The following is a 13,281-nucleotide window of genomic DNA, read 5'->3' as shown; positions in this document are numbered from 1 at the left end:
TTTTACTCAGTGTTGTGATATACTGGCACAGGCTGCCCAGAGGAGCTGTGGTGCCCTGTCCCTGGAGGCACTGAAGGCTAGGACGGTTGGGGCCCTGAGCAGCCTGGTCCAGTGAGTGACAACCAGCCCATGGCAGAGGGTTGGAGCTGGATGGGCTTTAAGTTTCCTTCAAACCTAAGCCAATCAGTGTTTTTTTGATTCAAAAATTGTAATTATAATCATATGACAGTGTATTATTTTCAGATAATATAATTCTTTTCAGATTAAATAGTTCAATTGAAATTAACTAATTTAAATTGCCTTGACCCTTAAAAAGTTATCAGACCAAGGGAGAATAGGGTTTATCTAGGATGGCCAAAGACAAACAGCTGTTTTCTAACTTGTGCTTTCATCACAAGGCAATCCTACAGCACAGGAACACACATGGGCTCTTTTATGGTTGTGTTAAGGTGCAATGAAACATTTCTTTATATCTGGGAATTAGTGGTTTCACTGCATTGGTAAGGGAATTATATTTGGCGTAAAAATCCTGAAGAATGTAAATTGCTTTCCCTGTTCCAACTATAATACATAATACTTTATGAATGAAAAATATTCCATAAATTCTTGTAAAATCTGGGAATAATTATGTCTATGGTGGACTGAAGGAGAACCTCGAAAGCTGCATCTCTAATATGTTGCTGTTAGCCATACTAATTACTGCTCTAGCTACAGATTAATTCTAGTGTCAATGATTGTATTAAAATACATGATCTGTTTGGTGCTTTCAGCAATACTATATTGACAGTGAAAATTGTTTTACTTCCATACTTTTGTATTTAGATCCTTACACAGAAAGGAAAAGCACACAATCCATTATCTATCCTAGAAATAGTTTCTTTTAGAAACAACAATCAAGCCTTATTCTACAGTGTGCCAATATGATTGCCTTTTTAAACATGAACTTCTAAATGAAATCATGCATAATAGAAGAATATATAAAATTAGCTGCTGAATTGAGGCAGAACTGCAAATAAAGAGGCTTACCAGCAGAAGTAAGTCTTCTTGAAAGCGCTAGCGTCTTTCAAGACTAGAATATAAACATCTTATTCATCCTGTCATGCAATTTTTAATATTTCTCCAACTTACAAATATGATCCGTAGTCACCTTCATGCATGGAGATAAGTATAATTTATATTCAAAATGATAACAGGCCCACAATTTTGAATACCATCCAAATCCTCAAGTTTTACTTCCATTTAAATGGAAAAAGTAGTTGGACCTAGCTACTGATTTCTGGTCATCTGTGAAGCATCAAAGAATTCCACATCTAATAAAATTCACAGCTTGTGGTTCTCTGGAAAAAGTGAGGTCTGTAACTCTTCTGAGCTCAGAGAGTGGGTAAGCCCACACAGATCCATCAGCCCTATGATTTGCAGCAAGTATCCTTTGCTTTTGCAAAGGAGCTGGAATTGTATCTGCCTAGCATGGCCTAGGATAATCCTGGAATGAACACTTCCACAATCTTTTTATTGCATTCTTTTTCTAATTGGAAAAGAATCCCAGCCTTAGCACCATGTGTTCCCAATTTTCTTCAAATCCATAAAATTATTCATAGGCATCCCAGAGTTAGTCTGGTTCCATTACCATGTCATGATATCTTTTCCCTCATTGATGTTGTTTTAAACATAAATTTTTCATTCACTGGTATTGCGGAAGTCCTGTTCAATTCAGACACCGGCAGGCTTTCTCCAGTTAATAAAACCTATGTACTTTCAGAATTCAAGTTGGCTAATTGTGACTTCTTATTTGATTAAAATGTTTACTGTTGTCTGCTGTTTCATCTGCCTTGTAAGGGAATGTATCTTAATCAGTTACTTTTGCCAGCATTTTTCACCTACTCCTTGTTGCTGCGAACACAAGAGTTAACACTGGACATATCCAAATGACTTGTAAATAAGCTCTAAAGTATACTGAATTCTTTCCAATTGTTATCCTGTATCCATTTCTCATCTTTTATTTGTCTTTCCTACAAAGTTAGTGCTACCTTCGCTTCCTATCTGCCATCATCTGTGCTGAATTCTTGGAATCCCTTGACACTCTGGCACAGTGTAGGATGTGTAATGCTTGTGTGAGTGGGAATAAAATCCTTTTCTGTTGTGTTGTGCCTCTGGGCACAGCCTACAATTACTTTGCTGGCACATATTAAATCTAATGAAATCTTTGCATTCTTCTGAGAATGATATTCACAGCATGAATGTATCATCATCTCCTTTTCCATTAAACAGAACCAACGCAGTGTAGAATCACGCTTAAGAAAAGTACATGAATTTCTTGTGATATTCACATGAGCTTCCCCTGAAACCTGAAATACTCTTTACTGAATTAGATGCTCTACTGTATAACAACTTTAAAAAACTCTGATGTTTTAAACTGCCTTTCACCAAACTATCTGCCTAGAATAAGTGTTTTACAAAATTTTAGCCCAGTACTGCTGAATTCTGCTTCATGTATAATCTCCTTCTGTATACAGAAGCTCCAAAGCTGTTACGCTGTTGAACAGCTTTAGTTGTTTCTCACTCACCACCTTGCCTCTACTTATGCTGTCAGCCTAGTAATAAATGCCTCCAGGTTTCACAGCAACAAGGCTCGTAGTTTCATAGATTAGTTGAATGCACTTTCACTTTTTTCCTTAACCAATTTTTCTTTCAATTTTCCATTATCTTAATATTCAAAATATGTGTAATACTGAGACCTTTTGCCTCTCTAATAGAAGCAGCAGTGGTGTTGGAAAGGAGAAAAAATGAGAGATCTCTACTCTGCTTTTACTACCCTAATGTGATGTCCAAACTACATGCTATCCTTTATTTCACAAGTTATCAACTTTCCATGTCCTTTGTTTTACAATAGGTTTTAAGATTATTAGTCAGAAACTTCTCAGCTTTGCAGTTGAATGCTTCTTCTTCCTGCTGTTATCTGTGCCTGTCTTGCAAATCAGCCAAATATACATCTGAAGCAAAAATACAAATCTTTAATTCTTGGATTTCCATTTGTTCTGTAACACTTGTTTGCTTTCAAAGTGTCACATCTTCTCATTTCTTTGCTTTTGTGTTCATTTCTGAAATGCTAACAGTCCATGTAGATGGCTAGGGAGGTATTCCCTCTGTAGGAAGTGCCCTTGTCAGCATCATAATGTACTCAAATTGTTGAGACTATTGGCAAAGACCACCATGAGAGGTTGTTGCCCTCTCAGACTCAGCACTGATTACCCAATCGTCATGTCTCTGTGTACATGAAATCTGAGCGTTCTCCATCTGCAGAGAATGGAAAATGACTGCCAAGTAGACTTTTCTCCTCATTTCTCAGTTTCAGCCACTCTGGATATTCCACTTCTGTCTTTATCTGAAGAGACAGGGTAGGCATTTGGGGTAATAAGCTTTGGTTGTTAAACTAAGGAGGCAGGAGTCTTAACCAACCCGTTTTACTCTCAGATATTCTTCTTATCCTTTATACTTCTAAATTATTTTTATGCCTTGCTTTATCTCTGTGTTAAATAACTTTAATCACGTCTTTCAATCTTAGATTATTATGTTCTCAAAATACTTTACAAAGATTGGTTAGTGTTGTAGATGAGTGAGAAATGGATTCCCATCCCACAGAAATTTTCAACATATCAAAACATTTCTCTCTATTGAATAAGGACAAATATCAAAGCAAAGATTGAGGGAAAGAAATGGTTTAGAACATTCATTTCAATTCTGTAATGTCAGTACCTTACACTTCAGTTTTATTTTATCTTCCTCTTTGATGTATTTCAAACCAAGATTTTGAATCAGCAAATTGGAATTTTTTATTTAAAACAGTAGTTACATTTGAGCGATGTCTATTTTAAATGTTATCATTGAAAATATATGTTGAAGACTTCTTTTTCTCCTTAAATGCTTTGTTTTGAAAATTTGCCATTTTCAGGAAAACTCACATTTAGTTGTGGAAGGTGTAGTTATCAACACTGAGCAGATGGTGAGGCCAGTTCAGTTATTTGCACAGGTAACTGGTGCCACTGGAGGAGCCCTGAGGTACTTTGACTTTGTGCTGCCTCTTACATGGGCAGGATCATCCACAGGTGATATGGATGGTCCATAGACTTTAATCTGGAATATTTAACCCAGAGAAGAAGATAGCTTTAGGGAGTAGAAGTCTGTTATAAAGAAAGATGTGATTGTTCACTTTCTCTCCAACTCAAAAAACAGGTTAGTTAAACTCTCTGGTAGTATTTTAGATCATACAAAGTTCTGCTTATGTATAGCAATCATATTACTTGTATACAGTTTATAATACAGCCCGTCACAATAAGCTTCTGAATATTGAGTGGATACCTTTATTGTTTTTCTGTGAGTAATGACTAGGAGCAACTGAACTTCTGTGATTAGCTTTGAGTCTGGGGGAAGCAGGAGAAATGTCATCAGAAAAACGCAGCATTCGTTACAGGCAGTGGGTGGAGACCTGCTACTGGGAAGATGTCTCTTGAAAACATACTGGGTTTACATCTCCGCAAAATCGTTTGTCAAAGTGGAAAAGTAGTTGAAGAGATGTGTAAAATCTGAAACTCCAGGAACCTTCTATTTTCCTCTTTAATGACCTAGGATCTTTGTTTTGTTGGCTGATGAAATGAACTACTGCCCCTTTTAAGCTTTGCATGACTCCTTACAAAGAAGCCAGCTAAATGTTCTACTGAAAATCAAAATCTGCCAGTTATCACAGGAAGGAGTGTGAAACATGATTGCTTAATATTTCATGGACTCAGAATTTACCTGCAAAGGAATTGCAGTTCTCACCTGTTGGAAGTTGAGGTATAAGCAATAACTTGTCACAAATATGGTCATTTTCTGATGCAGGTAAGATACCTCAGTACAGGCTATATTGTCACAATGTAAAGCTAAAGAAAAAAAAGAAAGCTATTGTAATCCAAGCAGCGCATAATTATTTAGCCTCTGACATTAAGTACATCTTGGCAGCTGCAAGATTGTATTGCTAAATGAAGCAAGTTGCCCAGAATTACTGTGTAAGCTTAATGAAAATACTTACAAATTACTAACATGCTTTGATGTTATGTATTGATATGATACATCAAAAATATAAAAGACACCAATGTTTTCCCTTTAATTGTGATCGTTATCCCATGTCGAGCTTTATACTGCCTTTTAACACCATTCCCCTCTCCTTCATCTCTTTATATATAGCTGAATAGTATTATGTACAACGTAATTCATAGACCGTATCTATTAGAATTTAAAATGCCTCCTTCACCCTTAGAAGTAATTCCTTAATTTTCTGAAATAGCCCTTAACTCCTCAAAATTTAGGAGATCTGCACTGAGTTCCCTGTTAGGGCAATCCTCTTTGTATCCTGAGGAACATTATATACAGATGTCTCTGAAGCCGTGCAATATCTCAGGCAGTTTGAATGCATCATTTCTTAACTTCATGTCACCCAGGGACTCTGTGCTACTTTGACAGACATCCAATTCTTACAGATGTACTTTTGAGGCTAGGAAGACCACATGGATTTTTTCAATCCCACTACATCAAGACTGGATTCTTATCAGAGCAGGCAGCAAAATGGAGAACACTGATCTTTTTTTCCCCGGTCAGATATGTAAGTTACTCTTAAAGTAATGCCTTCTATTTTTTTTTATATAGAAACTACAACAGATACATAGAGCAAAATGAAACTGTTTGATGGAACACATTCTCAGTGACAAAGCACAATTTTTTAAACATAGCCACTACCATTATCAATGCATTTTCACCATCAGTGATCAGTAGCCTGCATGCTGCACTCATAAAAATATGCATAGCTGTCCAGAATGTGGCTTGTCTTTCACACTGCTGTTGTCACTGCTTAAATGTACCTCCCACCACCTCACTGTGCTCACTTTCACTGTTTGGCTTCCATAAATGTTCAGAAGTAACAGTGAATGCTGGTGAGTGCAATTTTTTCCTCACAGAGGAATTCAATTACACACCTTTGCTCGATACATACTTCCATGTTAGACTCCATTCTGTCAGATTGCCCCTCTGCTGCCATATCTGATGTCTGCCTCTGATGTCGTGGTCCAATGTACTAAAATAGGAGGCATTACTTTTAGACCAGCTCTCATATCTACATAGAGGACACTGGTGGTGCTCCCAGAATGTGACAGAATCAAAAGATGTTTACTACTCCCAGTCAAACCATGAGAAGAGGTGAATGGACCTCTTCCCTCTTTAAATTAGAAGAATACCAATGTAAATCTGCAAAAAATATTCTTTTTCCAAGTATGGAGAAAATAGTCCACACAGATCCTTCAGAGATGGCATATAGAAGCTATCCTAACAAGAATACTTGACAGATGAGCCAGATGCATCTCTGTTACATATAAATAAAACAGTTTGTTGAGACTTGTTCTGTAGCAGCAGACGTTTCTCTGGGAGTGAATATGAATGGAAGGAAAAAAAAAGGTAAATGCAGGGAAGAGCAGCACTACAGGAGGGAAAAATGGGCTCCTGGAGAGATCCATTGAAAGGAAATCTATGGTTCCCCTGCTAAATCAGTAACTAAGAAGATGAGATTTGGATGTTCTGGGGAGTGTCAAGAATATTAGGAGCTCCCAGATCTTGATGAGGTGCATATAAAAGTTAAATCTACCAACACTATTCTTTCCAACCAATTCCACACATTTTCTGAGAACGTGTGGCTTGCATGACACCAGTTCCATAGCAAAATCTCTTTCCAGAGATTTCTCTGGGAGTTTCCTTAATTGGAGGTAACGCAGTAGTCTAAGGTAGTTTAAAATTCTTCTTTGCATAGTTACCACAGTGTGCAAAAAATATTTTTTTATTATGTTCCTTCTCAAAAATAATGAGTTTCGGTGTATATACTCATACACATGTATCAGTATATATTTATATGTGTTTAAATCAGCAATGTAGGCAATTCTCAGTATCTTTTATTTGGTAGTATACAATTTTTCAGTATGTTTTATCTCAAGAGTCATAAAAATACCATGCAAATGCAGTTCTTTCAAATTCCTCATATTCCAAAGTTCTTTTCTTTCAAACAATTTATTGGCTTTGTGCTTAATCTTGCCTCATTTTTCTTGATCGTAGTCTGTCAGTATCTTTTTCATTCTGGAAACCTAACTGTTGAGAACTCTGTGTACTTTTAAAGATGATGTATTTCCTAAAATACTTCTGGGAAAGACGGACTCTTAATATAATATAGGTGTCTAGTAAGGTATAAACTGCTTAAGAGAGTAGTGCATATTCTCCACTACAACAGTTTACAGCATCTTCTGACTGCCTTCACTTATTGAACCCAGAAGCTATTACTACTGTAACAGAAGCATCAGAACAGAGTATGTTTTTTGCTTTATTAGTCCAGTTCTGAGTCCAAAATATTAGGCCAACAATGAAGCTAACTTTATATGAAGACCCTAGATCGAGAACTGGAGAAGTGAATGTACCCATGGACATCCTTTTCTGCTGGCTCTGCTATAGAAGTTGATAATCTCTGGCAGAAGAGATGGGTGGGCAATAGCATCTTCAGATGCCACAGCTTAATTATCCAGGAAGTATCTGCCAGAGGATGTGCTTACATAAAGAGCATCTTTGGTGCATCAGTCAATCTATTACTTTTCCCAGTGTGTCATGATACTTATATTCAGACAACCCAGAATCACTTGAAACTTTTTTCTTCTCCCATATGGCAATAAATGCCATCTTTTCTTTCCTGTGTCACTCAGATCTCTTTCAGCTGTGCAGTTTTCCAAATGTTTCTTCCCCTCTCTGCTGAATCACTGCTGTACTGAAAACTGCTTCTCAACATATACAGTCCAGTTTTGCGTGCTGCAAAACCCTATGCATGAGGAGTCAGGCATCAGGGCACAGTAAGGGTTGTCTCTTTGTGAAGGCTTTGGGAACCAGGACCTCAGCAAGGCTGCAGGACAGGCATGGAGTGGCATCCAGGCTCATCCTGGAGTCCAGGTCACTGGACAGATCCAAGGAGATGACACCAGGCTGGAAAAGACGTTGACCGCAACATCTGACAGCCAAACCTCCCAGAACAAAGCTGCTCTCAGGGTGTGCACATGAAGTGTGCAGTTACCCATATATGACAGTTCATGCTGATTCTGGCCTTTGAAATAACACAAGTGAATAATCCTTGTGCTATTGATGAAATTTGGGAGAGAATAGCAGTTGTTGTAGTAGTCTATTGTTTCTCTTTGAATCTGCACAGAAGGAGCTCAGTGTTTCATGTTGAATGACCCATTTCATTTCCATGAACAGGTGTACTTTGAGGCACAATCCTTGGAGACCAGTGCACTCTGGCTCTGATTATGGCAAAGTTGGGTAGTGCTTACAGTTCAATGAAGCAGATGTGAGCAAACCCAACTTTTTAGCTACCGTAGGCTATCTGCAGCAATGGCAAGAGAGAAGCTGATGTAGTCATTAAGAACTTGCCCACATTCGTCTTTGCAACATTATAATTGTCAAGCTAAAGTGATATACTTATTTGGTATCTAAGCAGTAATCTACAGTGATATCTGAGTTGGAATGATTTTCTTGCTGTGCTGCCTTACTAATGCAGATGTACTCCCTGGATACAGGGATCATACAAACCATTACTGAGTGTCTTCCTTCAGTATACCAAATGACAAAGCAGCCCTGTAAGGGAGGTGTTTGTTCTTTCACAGTAGTTCGGGAGCAGAGATAATGATGAAGACACGCAAGAGTTCCTCTTTTCCATCAGCCTTAAAAGATTGACTGCTTGCAGTCAATTTCTGTTTGTTGAGATAAATATGTTATAAAAAAGGTAAATTATAACATTTATTCCAAATGAGAAAAAAATTGATACCCTGGATGGAAGTTGTGGTTGTGATTATACCAGCTTATCTCCAAATCCACATTTAGCATGTTTTGTCCAGCTTGCAAACATATCAGTGATAACAAACAGTGCACAGAAGCAAAGAATCAATTGTGTTTATTTTTTTATAAACCAGCAGCTATGAATGCCCATCATAGCTATTTAAGAAATTGCTAAATATATATGTTATTTTTAAACTTTGAAGTCCCTATAAATCCGAGGATGTTTTATCTGGAAGTTCTCTCTTTCTAAACAAGTATAACAAGGTTTCTTCATTCTATAGGATATCATTATTTCCTCTTCTGTGAAGTCTTTTGTTAAATTAGGAAAGCCTTGCAAAAAAGTCCTCATATAATGATAGTGTGTGAAAAATGTAAAATACCTTTAAAAGAAAAAAAAAAGAATGACTTTTTCATTGTTTTACTGCTAATAGCAAATGCATTTCAAAATCAAAATAACTTGTTAGAATCCACATCTTTACACTGCTACTGAAATTGTGTTTTGATTTCTTTGACATGATCCCTGATTGCTGTGAGAAGAATCAGTTCAGTATTTTTGTTCTTAGATTCCCCCTCCTTTGTCTTGCAGCTACTTGTGGCAGATTCCATTAACAATTGCAGTAGGAAATACGAGCCACATCTCATCAGAGGCAATTATATGGGTGTCTAACAAATCAGGTAAAACTAAACTTTCCTCCCAGTGGAATCTCATAAAGCATACTTGTGTTTTCCTCAACTGTTTCTTTGGAATTGATCCTAGATAATTGTTCAGTTGCTCTGCACCCAATTTTAGCTGCGTGAAATGAATTACTAAGGAAGTATTGGGAAGGGAGGGAGGAAGAATGAAGAATAAGCAGCAAGCAAGATTTATATTATCACAGATATTAGACAGTATAGTGCAAAGTTTTTACATAGAAATGTGAACTTCAATGCTAAATATTTTGTATTTAGCAATACGTATCAAATTATTGACGAATGCAATTCAATTTATTGATTTGTGACAGTTAAATATAATGTTTTCGTAGCAAAGCATCTGATGAGTATGACTTAGTGAATGCAAAATATTTACAATTCTGTCATTTTGTAACTCCAATCCATGGACTGAACCAGGGCTAAGAAATAGTTACTATCACTAAAAAATTTCTATATTGATCTGCCAAAATGTTTTGTATTCTTATTAAATAACCACGTACTGGATCTTGAAATTGCCTTATTCTGCTTACCGCTTATTCTCTCCCTTCTCTATTCTTACACGATCATAATGGTTACTGTCCTGAGAACAGCTAGGGCTGGGTACCAGTGTTTCTTTTTTGTCATCTAAGAAAAGGAATCCCACTGTAAAAATTTCATGAAATATTTCTCTATTTCCTTAGCAGCTACATCAGCTGACAGTTTTGGATTGGAACTGGAATGTATAAGGAAACAAATGTGGAAACTTAAGTAAAATGAGTATGATAAGCATGGGAAAAGAAATAGCCATATGTTCCCATGACACATGAATTCTAAAGGGTGAACATACTCCTCCTTATAAAATTAGAAGGGTGTAAAGCTTTCCCTCCAACAGATATCTAACTGGAGGGAGGAATGAGTCAAACCTGTGTGTGGCTGTGTTTTTCCTTTTTCCCTTTTAAAGTCATCAAAAGGTAGTAGTCACATAGTGCTTAGCAACAAACAGAAGCAGAAATGAATGGTGTAAGATTGATAAAAATCTGAATAAATCAATTTTCTAGTGGTATAAAGTATGTGTTTCTTTGACCTGACCACTTGCAGCCCATCCGAATGTATCATGTTTGATGTAATGGTCTAGAAATGTGTCTGGGTCCAGGCTGCTTTTCTTAACTGGGAAACGTTCTCTAGTTAAAGTATACTTAGACGCTGTTCTGCTTTGTAGAAGTATATTGCATTGGCCATACTTCTTTATATGAACACCCAAGGAATACTTGAAAACGTCTTTGAACTTTCACAGTCTACCTTAGTGACCTGTTCCATTCTTGTCCTTTAGGACTTGACTGAACTCTCATTGAATTTAATAGAAAGATTCCCATTGACTTCAAAGAGGGTTGATCTTCTCAACTCATCTCGTTAGACTGTACTCCTGATGACTCCTTGATTCCTTTTTGATGCCTCCTTGATGCCTCTTTCCCTTTACTCCTGCCTTGAAAATTCAGTATATCACTATTATCCGCACAGTTGCCTTTTGTTTTCGAAGTGCTGTGAAGGAACAAGATCATAAAATCTCTACCCACTCTTTTAAGATCTACTTACTCCCATTGGAATGCCTTCAAAAAAATCAACAATTAGAATGATGACCAGTGAGAGCAATCATTTTGGTGTGGCTGCTATATAGAAATTAAGGAGGAGACTTTCTAAGTCATCAGTTTCCAGTGTAGCAGGTCAATGCCATTGTGATCTCTTGCTGTTACCTGTGTTTTTTGTTGTTACTTTCTCCCTTACTTGCTATGTCTCATATAAAATGAGACTGTAAACTTATGAGTATAGCAAGGATGTTGTTCTCTTGCTTATATTTATTGTTGTCTAATTCACTTGGAGAATTTCTCAACACGAACTTCTTATCATAGATCTAGGGCCTTTTTCTGTTTCCCCTAAGTAAGTGCCCTCTTTCCTGTTCTCTGTAATAATGTACATTAGGTAAAAAATCAAGAATCAGCTTTGATCTTGTCACCGCAAGACAACTGCATTGCAGGATCAAGGAAAGATTCAGGACGTTTTTTTTTTGAAAGAGTACTAACTGTGAAAGAACAGTTCCACCCATTACATTTCTGCATATCCAAGAGAAGCATAGACAGTGGTCTTAAGTGAGGAGGCTTAGCTAGCATCCATTTCAATTAGGAAAGCAAAGCTGTGGACTAAGGACTACTTGCTGTTTCCTGGCCATCAGTGCTTTGGCAGTCAGGTTCCAGCTAGGAAATAAGACTCAGGAGATGCTGCTGAACTGTCTAAAATTTCCATTCTCACCTCCTGTACCTTGATTCATTTGTAATGTCCAAGGGAGGCAGTTCTCTGATGGACCTCTCTGCCTCTGGTAAAATGAGTCATTCACACTCCTCTGATTATCTGTGCAGGATTGCCAGCAGCTAGGGGAAAGATCGTTAAGCAGGACTCTTACCTTCCAATAAGCTAGTATCAACTTACCTACAACCCTTGCTCAACTTTGACAGGATGAGGAAAAAATTAATCCCTTTATCCTAACTTTTACCCCCTTTATCACAATGAAGATCCTAACAGGAGTCTGCTCCTTACACTTTTGTAACACTGCCTTAGATGTTAGCTGTTCCACTATATAGGAATGTTAAAAATTGAAAGGATAGTCTGAGGTAAGACTGTGTGAAACAACATGATCATATTTGCTGATAGAATCCATTTACTATAAAGTTTGGTATACTAAAATATTCTTTTCTACATTGAACTGAGGCAATGTCGCAATTGAGATGGAAAGAACATTCTCATCTTGTTTGCCTTCTCTGTCCAATAAAAGTTGAATCCTCTATGAACCTCTGTATGAATTCTGCCAAAAGTTTTGCAGAATTTAGTTAGTATCAGTATCTTCACACATAAAATAAAGTTATTGTGATGAAATTCCTTATGGAACATTTTCTCAGAAAAATTTCACTTGCTGTTCTTGGCATGAAATTGTGTTATTCTTGTGTAGCTATTTTTACAAGAAAATGGAGTCAGCTCCATCAATAGTGATTCTACCAGCACAAACCAATTTCCTAGTGTGCTAAGGGTTATATAAAATGAAAAGTTAAAAGAAAATAACAACTGTAAGTCTAAACAGTTGAAGTGGTAGTGTTTAGCCCACGCTCTTGTCAGCACAGGAGTAGTTTCTTGCAGAAGGGTGCCCTTCACCCGGAGCTGCCTCGTGTTGCTGTTTGAAGAAGCAGGCTTCCATCACGCCTGCTGCTCTTAATGGAGTGGAAGTTGCTGGAGTGCTGTGAGAACTCAAACTTGAAGTTAACACCCACTGGAGCACTGTCTCACACTTCCAGAGCAGAAAAAATTAGAATCATACCCTAACCAATTTTTTTTTAATTTCAAAACTAATATTGTAAGAATTAACTATTTCTGTCTAAATATCTCATGCACATATCAGTCAAAAATGCAAGTTTCAGAGCAGTGCTGTTTTCTGAGGTATCCACGCAAAACATGGCCATGGGAAAACACTTTTTGATGGAAGAAGATTAAAAACAAATCCCTTTAAACTGAAATACTGTATATATATTTAAGATTAAATTTTAAAAGGTGAACTAAAGCCATCAAAAATAGATTTCTTCCCAAATGAAATCTTTGTCACTATCTAGAATGTCATGAATGGTTTAATATAGGGTTTAACACTGAATGACTACCTTTTCCCTAACAGTGATACTTTAAATGGGA

The 13,281-nt window shown here is 37.1% G+C and overlaps 1 protein-coding gene across 1 annotated transcript in view; it reads left to right on the top strand.

Moving 5' to 3' along the window:
• The window catches only part of TRHDE (thyrotropin releasing hormone degrading enzyme), a 207,013-nt gene that overhangs the window by 149,242 nt on the left and 44,490 nt on the right, over positions 1-13,281 (top strand). The window contains exon 10 of the mRNA XM_065741352.1: positions 9,473-9,561. Within this exon, the coding sequence (XP_065597424.1) occupies positions 9,473-9,561 (89 nt within the window). The remainder of the gene's footprint in view (positions 1-9,472; positions 9,562-13,281) is intronic.

This window comes from Cyrtonyx montezumae, unplaced genomic scaffold, assembly GCF_038088225.1.
Source record: "Cyrtonyx montezumae isolate F1298 unplaced genomic scaffold, pur_monq_1.0 scaffold_3, whole genome shotgun sequence".
NCBI classification, from domain to species: Eukaryota; Metazoa; Chordata; class Aves; order Galliformes; family Odontophoridae; genus Cyrtonyx; species Cyrtonyx montezumae.
This window is presented reverse-complemented; position numbering and strand designations above follow the sequence as displayed.